An 18,471-nucleotide genomic window follows, 5' to 3' on the forward strand; every position below is an offset into this window, starting at 1 on the left:
CACAGCACCGGACACACAGCACCAGCCCAGACACACAGCACCAGCCCCAGACACACAGCACCAGCCCAGACACACAGCACCAGCCCAGACACACAGCACCAGCCCCAGACACACAGCACCGGACACACAGCACCAGCCCCAGACACACAGCACCAGCCCCAGACACACAGCCCCAGACACACAGCACCAGCCCAGACACACAGCACCGGACACACAGCACCAGCCCCAGACACACAGCACCAGCCCAGACACACAGCACCAGCCCAGACACACAGCACCAGCCCAGACACACAGCACCAGCCCCAGACACACAGCACCAGCCCAGACACACAGCACCAGCCCAGACACACAGCACCAGCCCCAGCCAGAGAGCACCAGCCCCAACCCCAGAGCAGACACACAGCACCAGCCCCAGACACACAGCACCAGCCCCAGACACACAGCACCAGCCCCAGACACACAGCACCAGCCCCAGCCAGAGAGCACCAGCCCCAGACACACAGCACCAGCCCCAGACACACAGCACCAGCCCCAGACACACAGCACCAGCCCCAGCCAGAGAGCACCAGCCCCAGACACACAGCACCAGCCCCAGACACACAGCACCGGACACACAGCACCAGCCCCAGCCAGAGAGCACCAGCCCAGACACACAGCACCAGCCCAGACACACAGCACCAGCCCCACACACACAGCACCAGCCCCAGCCAGAGAGCACCAGCCCCAGACACACAGCACCAGCCCAGACACACAGCACCAGCCCCACACACACAGCACCAGCCCCAGCCAGAGAGCACCAGCCCCAGACACACAGCACCAGCCCAGACACACAGCCCCAGCCCCAGCCAGAGAGCACCAGCCCCAGACACACAGCACCAGCCCAGACACACAGCACCAGCCCCAGACACACAGCACCAGCCCCACAGCACCAGCCCCAGCCAGAGAGGACCAGCCCAGACACACAGCACCAGCCCCAGACACACAGCACCAGAGAACATCTAAACACAGCCATGTATATATATATATATATATATGGCACAAATTTGCCTTTCTGAGAATTCACTAATATCTAAAGGTCCACCACTGAATGGCTTAAATCAATCATCTTGTTTTACAAACTCATTAATTTCATACTTAACATTATATTTCTCTAAACTGTAGCGGAACTGTAGTTTGCCCAATAAAAATGAATGGAAACACAAAGCTGCTTGTGAAGCACAACAAAATCACTGGTGGTGCAACATGCCAATTCTTTGGTTTGAATAGCATTCAGTTTTGTTTTATGGCAGCTCTATGATTTCAGACAAGTCTATATATGGAGAAGAGGTTAAAATAAGAACAACGTCAATGTTTATGTGTCAGCCTGGCTCAGTGCTAGCATTCTCACCTCTTGAGTTAGAAGGTTGTAGATTCAAGCCCTCATGTCCGAATGTGGAACTCACATAACCTTTGCTGCACTCTAATGTGATGATGGGGATTTGCTGCATTGTAGGAGATGCAATCCTTTGGATGTCATATTATACCGAGGTCTGGTCTGCTTGCACAGTGAGAGTTAAAGATCCCATGGCGCTCGCTACTTGAAAAGAGAAGGGAGCTGCTCCTCATGTCCTGGCCAACGGCTCCCCCCAATTTAGTCATTTGTCTCATGGCTTTTTGTGGAATGATGCTGTGCACAAATGGGCTGTCATATTCACCTACAATTACAGTCATTCAATTTCACAGGATAACCTGTGAAGCACTTTGAGATGTCCTCCAACGTGAAAGATTCTTTTCTAAATGCAAAGATTATCATTATCACTATTTTTAATAAACACCCAAAATATTGTACATCATTGTATTGAATGTGATCAAATTAATGTGACTCCTCATTTTCATTGTTGTTTGTTAGTTGTTGCCTGCATTAACCTACTCTGGATTTAATTACATTGAGGCTCGACTATGCAAACTCATTGCTTGTCGACCTCCCCAATTCAACTCCTCCCTCCACAGGCTGTAGATCATCCAGAACTCTGCAGCCCGTGTCCTCTCCCGCATGAGGCTCCGTGACCCTATCACCCCCATCCTCGCCCAACTTCACTGGCTTCTCATCACACAGAGGATACAGTTCAAGATCCTGGTCCTCACCTTCAAGGCCCTCCACGGACTTGCTCCCCCCTAACACTGCGACCTCCTAACCCCCTACCATCCTGTTTGCTCTCTCCGCTCAGTGGGGAGAGCCTGTTTCAGGTACCCCGCCTTGATCACCCCACTATTGTTGGGCAGGTCTTCTGCCACTCTGTCCCCACCATCTGGTGCTCCATCCTGCAGTCCCTCCGTCTTACCCCCTCCCTCGCCACCTTCAAGACCCATCTCAAGACCCTCCTCTTCGACCGTGCTTTCGAACTCCCTGCTTCTCCCCCTGCCCTCCATCCTCCCCGACCCTGAACCCCAACTCAGGTCCGAAACTCTGTTTGTCCAGCGCCTCGGGATGTCCTCCCGACATGAAAGGCACTATACAAATGTAATTTTGTTGTTGATACATTATTATTTTATTTGTTTCGGATCATCATCCAACTATATTATTTTGGTACTTATTCACTTAGGTCCCGTGTGATTGAGGTGGATATTAAGAGATCAACCCCCACACTATTTCAAAGAAAAATAGGGATTTTCTCAGTTTATTCGTTCTTTCAACAATTTACTCCAAAACTTCAAATAAATTGACTACTTGTCTAAATTTTGTTTGTAGGAACGTAGGTTTCTTTTATGTGAAACGCGCAATATAAATGTATGTTGTAGCTCTTCCGTATTCATTAAAATACGCAAGTAACGCCTTGATGCACAAAAGTAATGACAGATAAAGTGAGATGAACCAATTTATTTTACAAACAACTAAACAAACCCAAAAGGATAATTTTTCATATGTGGAATACATACTCAGGCTACATAGTGCTCCGGTCAGACTGCAGCCTGAGCACTGCATACAGTTCTGGTCACCGTGATATAAAGGGATTGCCCAGGCTCTAAAGGTAATGTAGAGTGGAGTTACGAGGATAATCCCCAGTGTTAGAGGAAGGAGCTATGAGCAATGATTAGGCAAGCTAGGGATTTTCAGTCTTGAGAGAAAACTCAGAGGGTACCTCATAGAGTTGTATACATCTTTAAATGGGATTGAAAAAGTAAACCCAGATCAATACTTTAGGATGCAACATAATCTCAGAACAAGAGTTAAGAGCAGAACAAGTTTAAAGTTGTCAAGGGCAATTACAGGACGATGTCAGGAAGTGTTTTTTTTACTCAAAGGGTAATTAACAACTGGAACACATTGCCAACAAAGATGGTTGAGGCTAGGACACTGGACGCGTTTAAAAAACAGCTTGATGCAGTAATGGGAGGAGAGGTGGTAGTGTGACTTCTGGAAAGATGAGATCAGATTAGCCAAATGACCTTCTTCATTCCAACTGACCTTGTGATCTTATGATGTGACTGCAGATAAAGTTATGTTGAACAAAATGATTTACAACATCTGCACTTTGCTTGAATTTGAGTTGGAAAGTTTTCAAACTGCTTGACAATCTGTCACAAGGATGAAATCACACTGATATCAATTGTTTTTTGTTAAAACCTCAATATCTACTGAGCAAAAACATTTCTAAATAAAGCATATACAGTACTTGTACTGCAAACAACTAATCAATTAGGACCTAATCATATTTTAACTTCCATTGAATTATATAATATTTTGCAAATCTGGTGGAGAAGATCCCAGTGAGGAGCAAAGTTCTGTTCAGGATGCTACTTCTGAATGATAGATGTTTGCCAGGGTTAACTGGGCCTGCACTGTAGGGTGCGCTCTTCTTGTCTGCAACCAGAGTTTGCCAAAGATTCCTGTTATTATCAAAACAGCCAGCAGCAGCCCAACTAAGATGAACGTATCAATAGCAGGAGGATGCCCTGTACCTGCAATGAAAAGAAAAGGTCACTTGATTCATGGATGTGTACAACACAAAAGTAAAGTTGTGTAAATCCTCAAGTAGCATCAATTGCGTAACTTAATTTTCCAGAATGATAATTTATAGGCATTCTTAAAGCTAAGTCAGAGAGCTTTGCCTGGCCACATACAATTCATTGGAATCAGATCTTTTTTTAAAATTATTTAATGCCTTACGATCCAGAAGTCTTAGCCTGTAAGGTCGCTTTGACTTAAGGCCTAAGATTGCATAATAATAATAATCCTTGCATTTGATATAGTGCCTTATCACATGGTTTAGACGTCTCAAAGCACTTCACAGGATATATATTGTAAAGTGAATTGACTGTATTTTGTGCATAGAATTGTGGAAAACTCTTAAATTCAGTTTTAATTTGGAAGATGATCTTTGCAAGTCTTTTTTCCTACAAGTACAGTGTCTCTACACTAAACAGAAATGTTGCAAAGCGCTTTGTGATGTGCCCAACGTTATAGGCGCTATAACAATAATAATTCTTGCATTTGATATAGTGCCTTTTGCATTGGGAGTTCACCTCAAAGTGCTTCACAGGATTTAGTGTAAATGAATTGACTAATAATGGATTATTATTATTTCTACATTTGAACCCAGTTATAATAAAATCTCATCAGTGAAGTATAAGTTAACAGTAATTACAAGATCTGCAGACAAATCATTAAATAGCTTGAAATGGATGATTAGCAGCAAAAGATGTGTTTACCTGCACCAGCTGATTTCGTCTCCTTTGGTTTTCTACTAATCGGGCCATAAGAAACTGTATGCAATGGCACAACATCCCTTCTTGTCCTAGCGACACCTCCAGAACTAGTACAGTTCTGTGCAAAGCAAATTGAAGGAAAACAATTTGCATTTTTATAGCGTTTTATTTGGTCAAAATGCCTCGAAGCGCTTTACCGTAATTATTCTGTCAAGTACATACAGAAGCCATGTTAATTCACTTGTTAATTCAAGCTCACTGCAACAGTAATATGATTATGGCATGTTAAATAAAATTGTTTATTCCCAGTTAAATGACATATTCCTTCTGTCTACTAAACCATTAAGATTAGAAACTCCTCATACTCCTTTATCGTTAACATTCGGACCACTTTTTAACTATTTTAACCATCTTTGTGAAATGAAAGTGAAGTACAAAACAAAACCAATCCAATGCAGTATAAATAAATCTAAATCAACTTAAATGAGAAGATACAGTACTATACTTACAGGCTGACACACTGTAGCTGTGTTGTGGCATATACGAACATTGCAGTGTAGAAATACATCTCTGTAAGATTCACCCACAAACTTAAACATCTGGATACGAAATGTAGCCTCAGCAGCATGACCATTTTTTATTACTAAAAAGATTTGTTCGTTTGTAACCTCCGGACAGCTGATTCATAAACAATAAAACAACATCAAATATAAGTGTGACTTGCCCCATAGAATCAATTGTCACTTTTATAGCTCTTACCCTTCTGCAAAGCCAAGCTAAAGGCACAGCCACTCCTGTCTAAATGGGTTGCTACAGTAAGTAGGAAGCTCATTTAGACAACTAATATCTGGTAATAGTTGACTGATACAAATGTAATTTGTTGTTGTAGTAGTAGGAACATAAAAAAGCAAGGAATGAAAAGACCCGATTCAATCCAGAGCAAAATTCCTAATGCAATCTTACACTGTGCATTATGCATCCTGCTTGAGTTCACAAGATTGATTTGGTCCCTTTGGTCCATTTGATTTTATCCTTCAAGAATAGTTCAGGAACCATTATGTGCCACATGGCATTCAGTTATTTTTACCTGTATTTATTGTTCTACTACTCAATCCCAATCCTAACCATATTCATTCAATTCTTTATTAATGGTGCATAACTACTTTACCTGGAAGTCTATTCTACATGTGCTTCAACACACATACGAAACTAAACTTTCAAGGGCCAATTTGTTGTGCTGATATGCCCATATTAATATAGGTTTTCACACTTGTGATAGATCCCTGTAGATTATATTGAATTATACAGCACCAAAACATGCCAACTAGTCTATAATAATAATAATAACAATAATGCAATTGCAATAATGCAATAATAATCCTTGCATTTGATGTAGTGGAGTCCTGTAGTTTAGTGGTTCGATTCCTGGGTAGGGCGAAACATTGGGCAAGTTTCCTTAGCGGACTGCTTTTCCCTGGGTAATATCCCTTCAATTTTTAAAAAAGTATTAACAATAATTTGGTTACTCAATCCACGACTGTTTTGTGGGACACTGCTGTGTGCAATTGACTGCCCCATTTCGCCCATAAAATATACAGTCAATTCACTCTACCGTATATTCTGTGAAGCATGTTGAGACGCCTTGAAGATGTGATAAGGCGCTATATCAAATGCAAGGATTATTATTATTATTATAGCACCTTATCATGTCAATGAGATGTCTCAGAGTGCTTTCAGAATATACTGTAAATTCTACTTATATAGAATATATATATAAAAACTCTGTCAGTGTTTGAAGACCACCCATTCAAATCTTCCCTCCTTAACCTCCCCTTCTCTCTAGTGTACTAAATGGAAAAAGTATTATTAGAGATATTGTACTCCTATCACTAAATTCTCAGATATCCTGGTTATCTACCTTCATAATTGCCGCATACCCACAAAACATCAGCGTCTCAGCAAAGAAAATGATCCACCACTAACCTGTCTCTTATGAAGTTGTACTGAGTGTTGTGATGTGGTTCATTGGTAGGTGTTGCCCAGCACCTTTCCAGACGCATTATTAAATGAGCTGGTACCTGCCAAACATAAATAGTGTCACAAAACTTTCTAATAGTTTAAGTTAATGAACGTTGTGGAAAAAAAATCACTTTGAATACCAGCAGCTTATCCTTCCACTATCAATAAATAAAACAATTGAGTTAATGCCTCAATGGAATCCCTTGCACAACAACTTGTATTTGTATAGAACCCTTCACTGTTCCCAATTTACTGTGTCAATTGCATTTAGGATCTTATACAGTATAGCTCTATAAGGTTCCTCTTAGACATCTCTTTCACTTACCATCTCTGGGAGCTTCTTTGACCCATGTGATTGCCCACATGAATAGTTTTACAATGTTTTTTTCTCCCTTACCCTCTCATTCAGTACTGCCGTCACATGTCGCTTATTTGCACTGCCCTGTCCAAAAAATCTTCTTTCATTTTCTAAGTGTCTGAAATTTCAGATATTTAAAAGGAAACTTAGATCAAAGCAGAATCAAATATAATTCATACCATGTTGACTTTGACATAGATGTTATCTTCCAGAGTCAGAAAAGGAATAGTTGTCCATTTTTCCTCATAATTTTCATCTTTGAAAAGCATCATTGTGATAGAAAAATTCCCATCTTCAGTGTTCAATGTAATGCTTCTGCAAAAGCACAATGAATTAAACCCTAAAACACATGCAGCTGGAGATGAAACTGATGTAATTTTGGATAAAGTCATTACCTGACATCAACACTGATCATATTTTCCCCATTGGGTTGTTGCACCATGTAGTTTATTGGGTATCGACATGCAAAAGTAATGTTGATGTAAGTTCTTGTAATAATATCAGTGTTATTATTCTGTATAGTATTGATAAATACGATGTGCACACCATCAGATGCCTAGAAACAATATGAACATTTATTTAAAAATTCATAACATTCAAAAGACATTTCCTTTGGTTCATTTTATGATCTCCCCAAAATTCAAGTTGAGCAGAAAGATGCAAAGTAGAAACCAGGGAACCTTAATAACACAGCATTGCCTTTTTGCTTTGAGTTACATATTTCAATATTTCTCTTCAATATCTATATGCTCCCTCTTGGTGACATCATCCGCAGGCGGAGTCAACTTCCACATGTATGCGGATGACACCCAACTCTACCTCTCTGCCTCACCCTCGATTCCAGGACAACTGACGTCCTGACAGAATGTCTGTCTGACATCAATTCCTGATGAGAGCTAACTTTCTACAGTTGAACGTCAACAAGATCGAGGCTCTCCTGATTGGCTCCCGTCAGCGCCTCCTCACCTCAGGTGCTGACAGCATCACCATCCATGGTTGCACACTCCACCTTACTAAGCCAGTCCAGAACCTTGGGGTCTTGTTTGACCCTCAACTATCCTTTCTACCCCACATCTGTGCTATGACCCACTCTGCCTTCCCCCACCTCCGCAACATCGCTCAGCTCCGCCACTGTCCCCTCCGTTGCCTCCTTCAAGATCCACCTCTTCGACCATGGAGTCCTGTAGCTCAGTGGTTGGAGCACTCGCTTTGCAAGCGAGAGACCTGAGTTCAATTCCAGGCAGGGCGAAACCTTGGGCAAGTTTCCTTACTCCACACGCCTAATAATAATCCCTCCAAAACCAAAAACAATAATAAATTGGTCATTTTCAATCTACGACTGCTTGTGGGACATTGCTGTGCGCAATTGGCTGCCGCGTTCGCTCACAAATATACAGTCAATTCACTTTACAGTGTGTTCTGTGAAGTGCTTTGGGACGTCCTCCCGACGTGAAAAGCGCTATATCAAATGCAAAGATTATTATTATTATTATTATTATTATTATTATTATTATTATTATGCCTTTGATCACCCTCCTTCCCCCCTGGCCTCCATCCTCCCCCATGCCAGCCCCCAGCTCGGGTCCGAAAAACAGATCATCCTTGGGACATCCTGATGTGAAGGGCGCTATACAAATGTAATTTTGTTGTTTTTATTGTTCCAAGGACAACAATCTGTAAAATGTGATTCTAGCAAAAGGAATTACAACCCAAATAATTCTACCATCAGTATCAAACAGGATGAATGGTTGAAAGCTTTGTTTTAAATAACTCTTCTAAATGAGAAGTTCCTTTTTTGAACACACGCTGTACAGGACTAATAACTCTATCCCTGTTTTGGGAATGCAATCATAATGATAAAGGTACCTGTAAAAACAAGCTAAATTCAACCAGGAACATTTGTGCTAAAATTAGCATTTTATTCAAGCTTCTCCTCTAGTTGTTAACACAACCTCCTTCTGTTTCTGGCCAACATACTTTATGTTTCTACCAACAACCCCAATTAATTGTACTGAGAGATTTATGGTTGGTAAAGAACATTGCCAACACTGTAATCTAGTCATTGGATGTAAGACACTGCTGAAAACAGACAACGATGTACCCATACACTATTTCACACTGTTTCAACTGCACAATAGTCTCTTAAAAACTAGATAATTTATTGCCTTGGGATATTTCACAACTTTATTTAGCATAACTTATCTGCAGACATTACTAAATGTTATCAAAGCAGGTCTCTCCTGCGCTAGAGACAATATGGCAGAGTTTTCTTTTAAAGGAAGTTAACAGATCATGCAAAAGGCAATCTGTACAATGAAGCTTTGAGAGCCCAGTAGAGAGAGGTATCCACTTTGCAGATCTTTGGTTTGATTCTATTTTGATCATCTGGAGAAAAACAAATATTGGTTAAAATCTCATCCCTAACCCTAACCTACTTAAAATGACATACCTAAAGACCTATTACCCATTATATAGTGCCTTGTTAGAGTGCTTATAATGTGGGTCTCATTGACTGAATAGTGGTAGTCACAGCTAACCATCTGGCTTCCTGCAGGTACGATGCCTGGTGATGATGATGATGACTTAAAAGCTGGACCAGAAACTAGTATGATTGGACTTCTTGCAAAATACAAATTACCTACAACTAAAAATGTATTCCAATCAGGAGTTATGCCATTACTATGTTAAAAATACCATGAGGAATCATTCTTCTTAATTTTTATGTATACTGAATACACAATGGTCACTTTTACTGTGTATGTATTTTTTATTTGACGTTCATTTCAATGCATAACAATAACAAAGCAACAAGACCTCCCAAAGTTATTTACGTCACACCATCCTGTGCAACAATGGTCCAGATAGACCAGAAGGTTCAAATCCAGGACTGTTCCGAATGAGTTAATCTCACGTAGGATTGATCGCAATTGCAGTGCAAAAATTGACCTCAGCATCCCCGAGTTAGGGAGGGAAAAATCAGCATTGTTTCTACTTCTGATTGCTATCCAGAGATCCTGATTGATGATGTGTGTGTATGTGTGTATGTAGAAGTTGGACGAAAACAGGATCAGCTTCACCTATGATCAAATACTCAGCTAACATTCATTGTCGAGACTCACATATGAGAAACGGATATTTGAGCAGGGTATACATAGCTATCCAATGTTCTTGGAACCAGGGGAAAAGAAGTCAAATTGCATCCAGGAGCAAAGGGGGAAGAAACTAAAATTGGAAGAGAGATATCAACAGGAAGGAAACAGAACCATTTATTTACCTCGAGGCAATCAGGTAAAGCTAGAATTCCCAACAATTATATATCGCCAGCAAAACATACCAAGCGAAAACTGTGAGTACTGTACCATAATGGTCCCGCAGTCTGAAAGGTTAGTTTTTACTCTGAACACATAGGAGTCCTCGTTTTCAAAACCTTGGCATTCAGGGTCATTCAAATGTAAATTCCAGATCTATAAAGAGTTGGGAACGAGGTTAATGAGAAACTGGTACTGCAAACAATTCTACTTCACATCATACAAGGATGTAATGATGGTTGGTCATTCATCAGTAAAGACAAAAAAGCATTTTTCTAGCACCTTATCGAATTGTAAAGTCTCAGAGTCTTCATAAAGTAAAGTCTTCATAAATTATTATTGTCAACTTTAGTGATTTTTTTGTAGACAACTACAGAAGTCATTTACACCTGGAGAGTCTCACAAAGAGCCATGACATGAATGATCAGTTAATCTGGAGGATGGTTGGCTAGGACATTGGAAGAAACACCTTCCTCTCTATGAACACTGTTGCAGGATCTTCAACGTCCATCTGAATAGGCAGAAGGGTCTTCAGTTTAATGTCACATCTCAATGATATGATAAGGTGCTATATCAAATGCAAGGATTATAATTATGTTTCATCCAAAGAATGGCTTCTCCAACAATGCAGCATTCAAGAAAGGAGCCTCGAAACTTGCTCTTATCTTTTGTCCTCCCTTTAGCCTCTCCTATTCCAAGTCCACTTTTTTTATTCTTGGAAATATACATCTAATAAAGGTGATTCCCCATTACCTTACCAAGTCCCATTCTATTGTCTCCCATTTGTACTTTCCAAAGTTATGGCACTACAGCTAATTCTCACATTATCTATCACCTTGACAGTTCTGGCCAAATGCATAGTGATCTTGGCTTGGTGATGTTGGCTGTAGAGAGGAGTCAGCATGTGGCATCTCTGATTTATTCCTGACAAAGCACACGTGCCATCTCAGTGCAGACCAGATTCAGAAACTCAGAGCCATTGATGACTGTTTTCATTTAGAACCTAAGATTTTATTCTTGTTTCCTCCTCTCAAAGCAAAACTCAATCATATAATACATTTTATTCTGCTTATCTTAGGTGGAGAGAAGTAGCCTTGAGCAAATATAATTTAAGCAATGGAGAATATTCACCTTGAATAAATTTACCATCCCTCAGAGTGCATTTTACAGTCAATTCACTTTACAATATGTTCTGTAAAGCACTTTGAGATGTCTCGAAGACATGATAAAGCATTATATCAAATGCAAGGATCATTATTCTTATTTCCTTGCATTAAAATGAGAACCTAAAATAACTAATTTCCATTTATTACAATTATTTTTCTTAAAAATTGACATAATTGATGTGACGTAAATAAATTCTCATCTCTTCACAATAAATGAATGTGTATAAATTTTTGAGGATTTTTTTTAAACCAGAGTTTTCACACAGGTTAATAAATGTTATTGTGAATTGTTTAAATGAAAATGGATGTCATGCCTATAAGCACCATACTCACATAAACTGGAGGGCTCTTCATTATGAAGAAATGTTTGGGGATTTCCACTTCTATTAAGTCCTTGGCACATATTATAGTTTCATTGATTTCTGTATAAATAGAAGACAACTATTACATCAACAATGGCAAATGACACTTATATAGAGCCTTTCACGTTGAGAGGATGTTCCCAAGGCACAGGATAGTCAAGGGTTTGCACCAAAACTGGGGTTAGGGTTTGGAAGATAACTGAAGGTATAGTCAAAGAGGAGGGTCTTGAGATGCACTTTGAGGGAGGTGAGAGAAGGGGCAAGATAAATAGACTCCAGAACGGAGTTCCAGAGAGTGGGGGCAGAAAGGCTAAAGGCCTGATCATTTGTGACTGAACAAGCAAAATGTTTTGGACAGTATAAAATACCAACAGCATTTTGATATTGCACATGTAGATGTAGTAATAAATCAAACCATTTGTTCGTGATCCAACCATTAATGAGCATAGATATTAACATTCCTCAAATATTCAATTGCTACCAGTCAGTAGAAAACACAATTAATTTTTCAAATGTCATAGATCTAACAAAAAGCAAACATTCTTACCTTTTTTGGGGTCAGTGGGCTGTCTAACAAGTGCGGAAATCCATCATTATGCTTAAGAGTATCCAAAACAGACACAGCGTTCCACAAATGAATGTCATCTATATATGGAAATTTCTCAGTGTCTGGAGTGGAATGTGCATTCTCTACCTGGAGGGAAGCATCCTGCTTACTTAATTTTGGAGAGTTTTAGGTACAGGTGGGCAAGAGCCAAGGCTAGGACAGCCCAAGAGTGTGTGTTGGGACACTGCTGAAGTTTAGCCAGCTGAAATCACATAGCTTGTCATAGAAAACAGTGTCTGGAATGCTTTCCCATTGCTTGTTCAGCTAGGACCATCCTACCTGTTAGGAAGAATCCTTACTTCCAATAACTGGTCTGCTCCTCCAAATCATGTTGATGACCCAGGCTGGCTGGACTGTCATCAGCAGTGCCCTGGAGTACTGCAGAATTGCTTAGCTCAGGAAATAAAATACAGAGACCGTCACAGAGGGTTGACTTGATTCCAACGTTCTGTTCCTATGCATGTAACCAGGGACCCAGTTTAACTCCAAGGAGACACGCTTACCCCCTCTACACCTCCGAGGCATTGTTACCTACATGATATACTGTACGCAGATTTTTCCCACATGGGATTCAGTCCATGGAGATTCCATGGGAATTTACAACAGGATTTGTAACTTTTGTTACACTTTTGAGCTTAAGCAAAACCTTGAACATTATTTTGTCATTTAGGTTTATTCATATGCACTTTGTACCCCTTAGTTCAGCTAAACAAGTGGAATTACATAGAATGATACAGCACGGAAACAGGCCATTCACCCCAACTAGTCTGTGATGGTATTTAAGCACCACATGAGCTCCCACCCCTCCTATCCCTATTATTATAATAATAATAATTTGGTCACTCAATCCACAACTGTTTGTGGGACACTGCTTGGTCCAGTTGGCTGCTGAGTTTCACCCACAAAATACGCAGTCGATTCACTTTATAGTATAATCTGTGAAACGCTTTGATACGTCTCACCAACATGATAAGGCGTCATATTAAAAGCGAGGATTATAATTATTATTGCCATACATGGATTCACATCTTTTCTAGCATTCACCCAAGTGCAGGAGCCTTAATTTGCAACTCACATTTTTCCTGAGATTCTTCATGGTCTCAGTTCGTTTTAACATCTAACATCAAAGTTAACATTTTTTTCCAAAATTCTGCACAATGTTAATAACAATAAATTAACAACAGTTACATTTGCATAGCATCTTTCATGTCGGGAAGACGTCCCAAGGTGCTTTTTAACATTTAAGACATTGTCTTAAGGCTAAGACCTTGAGAGGTTCTGGGGCTCAGCAGCCTGAAAGGACCGCAGAGCACCTTTACTTAAGCAGCTGAAATACAGAGCAGCGAAAACCGGAGTTTTTCTGTTCATTTAACCTTTTATTTTCAGATTGCATTCCAACGGGATTGTCATCTGATTAAATGGCAAGAAAAGATGAGCAATCTCACTCTATCACTGATGATTCATATGCTGAGAAACGTAACCTTTTAAAAGTTGATTAACCAAACAGCCCATGAAAACCACACGACAATAGCTCTTTGCTGATTCTGCACATCAAGAACTTTCCCACCAGCCAGCATGGTGGCCATGGAAACCAAGGATTCCTCACTATTTCAGGAACTAAACCTGCTCAAAATCTCAAAGCCAGAGGCAATGTCCCCTGAAAGTTATTAATCCTAATACCAATAATAATCCTTGCATTTGATAGTTGTGTCAGCCTGGCTCAGTTGGTAGCACTCTCACCTTTGAATTCAGAAGGTTGTACAGTAATAAATTGGTCATTTTCAATCCACAACTGTTTGTGGGACACTGCTGTGGGCAATTGACTGCCGCATTTTGCCCACAAATATACGGTCAATTCACTTTACGGCATATTCTGTAAAGTGCTTTGAGACGTCTAGAAGACGTGAAAAGTGCTATATTCAAATACAAGGATTATTATTTATGATAAGTTCTATGTCAGAACTTGGGACTCCGTATAGTCTAGGCTGTCACTGAAATGCCATGCTGGGGTACTCTGCATTGTTGGAAGTGCCGTCCTTTGGATGAGATGTTAAACTGAAGCCCTGCCTGTCTGTTCAAATGTATTTGAAGGAATCCATGGCATTATTTGAAAAGTGAAGGGAGTTTCTCCCAGGGTCCTGGCCACCGATCCCCCAAAATAAAAATTGCTCACTCACTCCATGGCTGTTTGTGGGGCGCTGCTGTGTACAAATTGGCTGCCGCATTCACCCACAAAAACACAGTCATGCCACCTCACAGTAAATCATGTAAAGCACTTTGGGACATCCTTCTGATATAAAAGGTGCTACACTAAATGTAAGGAGCATTATGAAGGGGATGAGTTCCGAGGATAGGCTGACCAATTTGGGCTTATATTCTCTAGAATATAGAAGAATTAGACGGGATCTTATAGAAACCTATAAGATCATCAAAGGACATGATAGAGTAGATAGTGGGAGATTGTTTCCTCTGGTTGGAGAAACTAAAACCAGAGTCACAACCTTAAAATCAGAGGCAGCCCTTTCGCACTGAGTTGAGGAAGAACGTCTTCACTCAAATGGTGGTGAATGTATGGAACTCACTACCCCAAAGGGCTGTTGACGCTCAGTCCTTGAACATATTCAAGACTGAGATAGATAGATTTCTTATTGCAAAAGTTATTAAGGGATATGGGAATAAGGCAGGGTCAGGTTATTAGCTGGAGTTAGATGAGAAGATCAGCCATGATTGAATGGCGGGGCAGGCTCGAAGGGCCGAATGGCCTACTCCTGTTCCTACATGTTATGTTGTTATTATTAATAATGTCTATAACACTTCAAAGTGCTTCACAAGTTTTTGTAGGGTGTAGTAACTGTTTATTTGTAGGCAAGTGGAGCAACCAACATGTGTTTAGCAATGTCCCACAAACAGCCATGAAGTAAATGACAAATATTGGGGGATTGTTGACCAGGGCACCAGGAGAAACTCTCATCTCTTTTTGAATAGTGTCATGGAATCCTTAGAGTCCATCTGAACAGTTGATTAAAGATGATAATAGAATTTAATCAGCAGAAAACCACAGAAATCTTAAATGTAAAATGTTATACTTTTTGTACCAAGCCCTTGGTAATTGTGTTACACCAACGTTGTTAGCATAGTGAGTTCTGAAATGAATGGTACAAGACAGATCAGAACAGAAAACACTGCCTCCAAGAGGTGACCACTTTGTTTTGGCTTGACACCATACAGCCTACGTTTTAACTTGCTTGTTGTTAAAAATAGATCCTTATATATAGTCCTCCACATGAGTTCAGTTCTGTTTTTTCTTCATTCCCTGCTCACTTTTCTACTAAAATGTTGATAGCGGGTCCTTATTAAAAACAGCAAGGCAGATTCAGCATCACTGGTAATGTGAAATATCATACAATGTTTCAGTCTCTACAGCTTTTTTATTTTTTATTAGCAAAGAGGCAGCGACAAGGGGCAATGTCCCCATTTCAACACTAATTCACCATATAGGGAACCCCATTATAAAGCCCCTGGTTGAGTGTGGATTAACTTAGAGCACTGATCTGCTGTGGGCCTATGCTAACCAGAAGCATGGTACATTCAGCTTCACATGCTAAAAAATGGCCAACATCAGGCTTGTCAGATCCCTTCCTGCATGTTGCACACATGCTGTGCACATCTACTCCCTTCATAAAACGCCTTTGATGTTACTTTTGCAAAGGAAGTGATAATCAGTGGTGTTTCTTGCACATAATTTCATGTGACGTAATGTTAGCAGTGTTTCCTGGTCGCGTATCACTGTAACAACAACAACAACATTAAATTTTATAGAGCTCCTTTCACATCGGGAGGACGTCCCAAAGCACTGAACAGTCAAGTGTCAGGGCCTGAGCTTGGGGGAGGGGTGGTGTAGGGGTGAGGGAAGGCAGGGAGGTGGGAGGGAGACCAGATGCATGAACGAAGAGAAAGGTCTTGAGACTGGCCTTGAAGGAGGCAAGGGAGGAAGTGAGGCGAAGGGACCATGGAGTTCCAGAGTGTGGGGGCAGAGAGGCTAAAAGCCCAGCCATCGATAGTAGGGCAGGTCAGGCGGGAGACATGGAGCAGACCAGAGTCCGCTGAACGGAGGGAGCGGGCAGGTTGGTAGGGAGTCAGCAGGTCAGAGAGTTAGGAGGTGGCAACGCCATGGATGGCCTTGAAAGTGAGGACGAGGATCTTGAACTCGATCCCCTGGGAGATGGGGAGCCAGTGGAGTCGGGCGAGGGTGGGAATGATGGGGTCGCGGAGCCTGGTGCGTGAGAGTACACGAGCTGCAGAGTTTTGGATGATCTGCAGCTTGTGAAGGGAAGAATTGGGAAGGCCGATGAGGAGGGAGTTTCCATAATCGAGCCTTGATGTGACGAATGCGTGGGTGAGGGTTTCGGCAGCCTGAGGGGTGAGGCAATGGCGGAGTCTGGCAATGTTGCGGAGGTGGTGGTAGGCAGTGCCGGTCATGGTGCAGATGTGGGGGAGAAAGGACAGGTCAGGGTCAAACAAGACACCCAAGTTCATGACTAGCTTAGTGAGGTTGAGTGTGCAGCCGTGGAGGCTGATGCTGCCAGCACCCACTGTAACTATGTAAGAAACATGCACGTAACATGTAGGGAGTGATGCCAGTGGCAACCCAAGAACCAATTTTTTCGTACACAATTTTGATACAGGGCCTGAGATATTGGATCATATTATAACAGATTTGTCAGCTATTTATCACTCTATTTCATCTAAAAAATATTTGTGACACATATGTTAAATTTATCTAATTAGAGCTTTCCCCAATGACTCAGTTGTTAAAAGGTCATCAGCAGGTGTGCTTTCAGTCATTCTCCCCCGTTCTCTGGAATCTCAACCCCTTATTCAAGACCCAATACAAGAAGTTCCTCTTTGCTTGCACTTTCAGTCATTTTTCCCCTCCCCACACCCTTCGGCTCCCACCCCCAATTTGGCTGCCCAGCCAAGCACTTTTAGATGCCCTCCTGACATGAAAGGCATAAATTGTATTGTAAATTGTATTATATACATCTGGAAGCATCTACAGTATTATATCTTGCCCCCAGTCTGTGCCTAGTTCATTGTCCTCAGTGTTCCTGCATCCAGCTTCCTACTCCTGGTCATTATCCAGTGACCTCCCTGCTGGAAAGCATAGTTGTGTGGACATCAATTGAAACATGTTTGCCTTGCTCTCCAGAGCAGAATTGTCTACCAACACTCTGTTCTGACACATGAAGAATGCACACTTGGGAAAGACATTTGTAGTTTACTCCAGCCTGTGTGAAAGCCTCAAGGTTTCACAGCACCAGATATGACACTAACCAAGCAAATACAGTATACTGTGAACCCTGAAAATCCTCCACAACTCAAATTTAACAATTGAAAACAACATATGCAATTATAAAACCCTAAGCATATTGTACTGTGTTCCAAATTCCTAAACATCTGTTGCCCTCTTCACCTAAGGATAAAAGCAAGGAGGATGCAATGACACTAGTCGGAATAACTTCCAGTTTCAGGTACGATTTAGCTTTGATTCTCTATTGTAGTTCTCTCTATTCTGTCACAGTTGTTTCGGAGCAGCCAGAATGTGTACATACTTACCCTCCCCAGAATTAGTGAACGATAAAGCTGAAGTTGTCCAGAAGAGAGTCAGTATCAAAGCCAATTTCAAACAAGCCATTGGAAACTTTTTTTTAATCAAACCCTTGGGCTCTCTGTTATAGTATCCGGAGACTGGTGAATTCTTCTGATGGTAGCACCAGTTTTGATCCCTCTTTATGTCCCCGGCTCTTTCCCTTTATCCTCTTGAAACTAACACTTGGGTTTGATACCATGCACTCGCTCACTCCTCAGCCTGAACTAGGGGTCTGAATGGTCTGCAAACAATGGGATTCCAAACATGACTAGCAAAAGGCAGGCGAGACCAGGGTAACAGATAGAAAACACACAC

The 18,471-nt window shown here is 41.3% G+C and overlaps 1 protein-coding gene across 1 annotated transcript; it reads right to left on the minus strand.

Annotated features, from left to right (window-relative positions):
- Nucleotides 1–3,747: 3,747 nt before the first annotated feature.
- On the minus strand, nt 3,748–18,201 carry si:dkeyp-110a12.4 (pancreatic secretory granule membrane major glycoprotein GP2). Its single transcript, XM_007894530.2, has 9 exons — nt 18,123–18,201; nt 11,871–11,959; nt 10,423–10,527; nt 7,459–7,619; nt 7,243–7,378; nt 6,670–6,764; nt 5,196–5,364; nt 4,690–4,804; nt 3,748–3,939 (listed from the first exon to the last, which is right to left on the minus strand). The coding sequence occupies exons 1-9, from the start codon at nt 18,199–18,201 to the stop codon at nt 3,767–3,769; spliced, it is 1,122 nt and encodes a 373-aa protein (XP_007892721.1). The 3' UTR covers nt 3,748–3,766.
- Between the last annotated feature and the right edge of the window lie 270 nt (nt 18,202–18,471).

This window comes from Callorhinchus milii, unplaced genomic scaffold, assembly GCF_018977255.1.
Source record: "Callorhinchus milii isolate IMCB2004 unplaced genomic scaffold, IMCB_Cmil_1.0 Scaffold3, whole genome shotgun sequence".
NCBI classification, from domain to species: domain Eukaryota; kingdom Metazoa; phylum Chordata; class Chondrichthyes; order Chimaeriformes; family Callorhinchidae; genus Callorhinchus; species Callorhinchus milii.

What these genes read in the sequence shown, in the direction of transcription:
- si:dkeyp-110a12.4 (XM_007894530.2), bottom strand. Translation starts at nt 18,201, where the DNA reads ATGGCTTGTTTGAAATTGGCTTTGATACTGACTCTCTTCTGGACAACT. An exon ending in CAGACTGCGGGACCATTATG is followed by an intron (nt 7,620 to 10,422) that starts GTACAGTACTCA and finishes TATTGTTTCTAG; the next exon opens with GCATCTGATGGTGTGCACAT. An exon ending in CAGCTACAGTGTGTCAGCCT is followed by an intron (nt 4,805 to 5,195) that starts GTAAGTATAGTA and finishes TGCTTTGCACAG; the next exon opens with AACTGTACTAGTTCTGGAGG.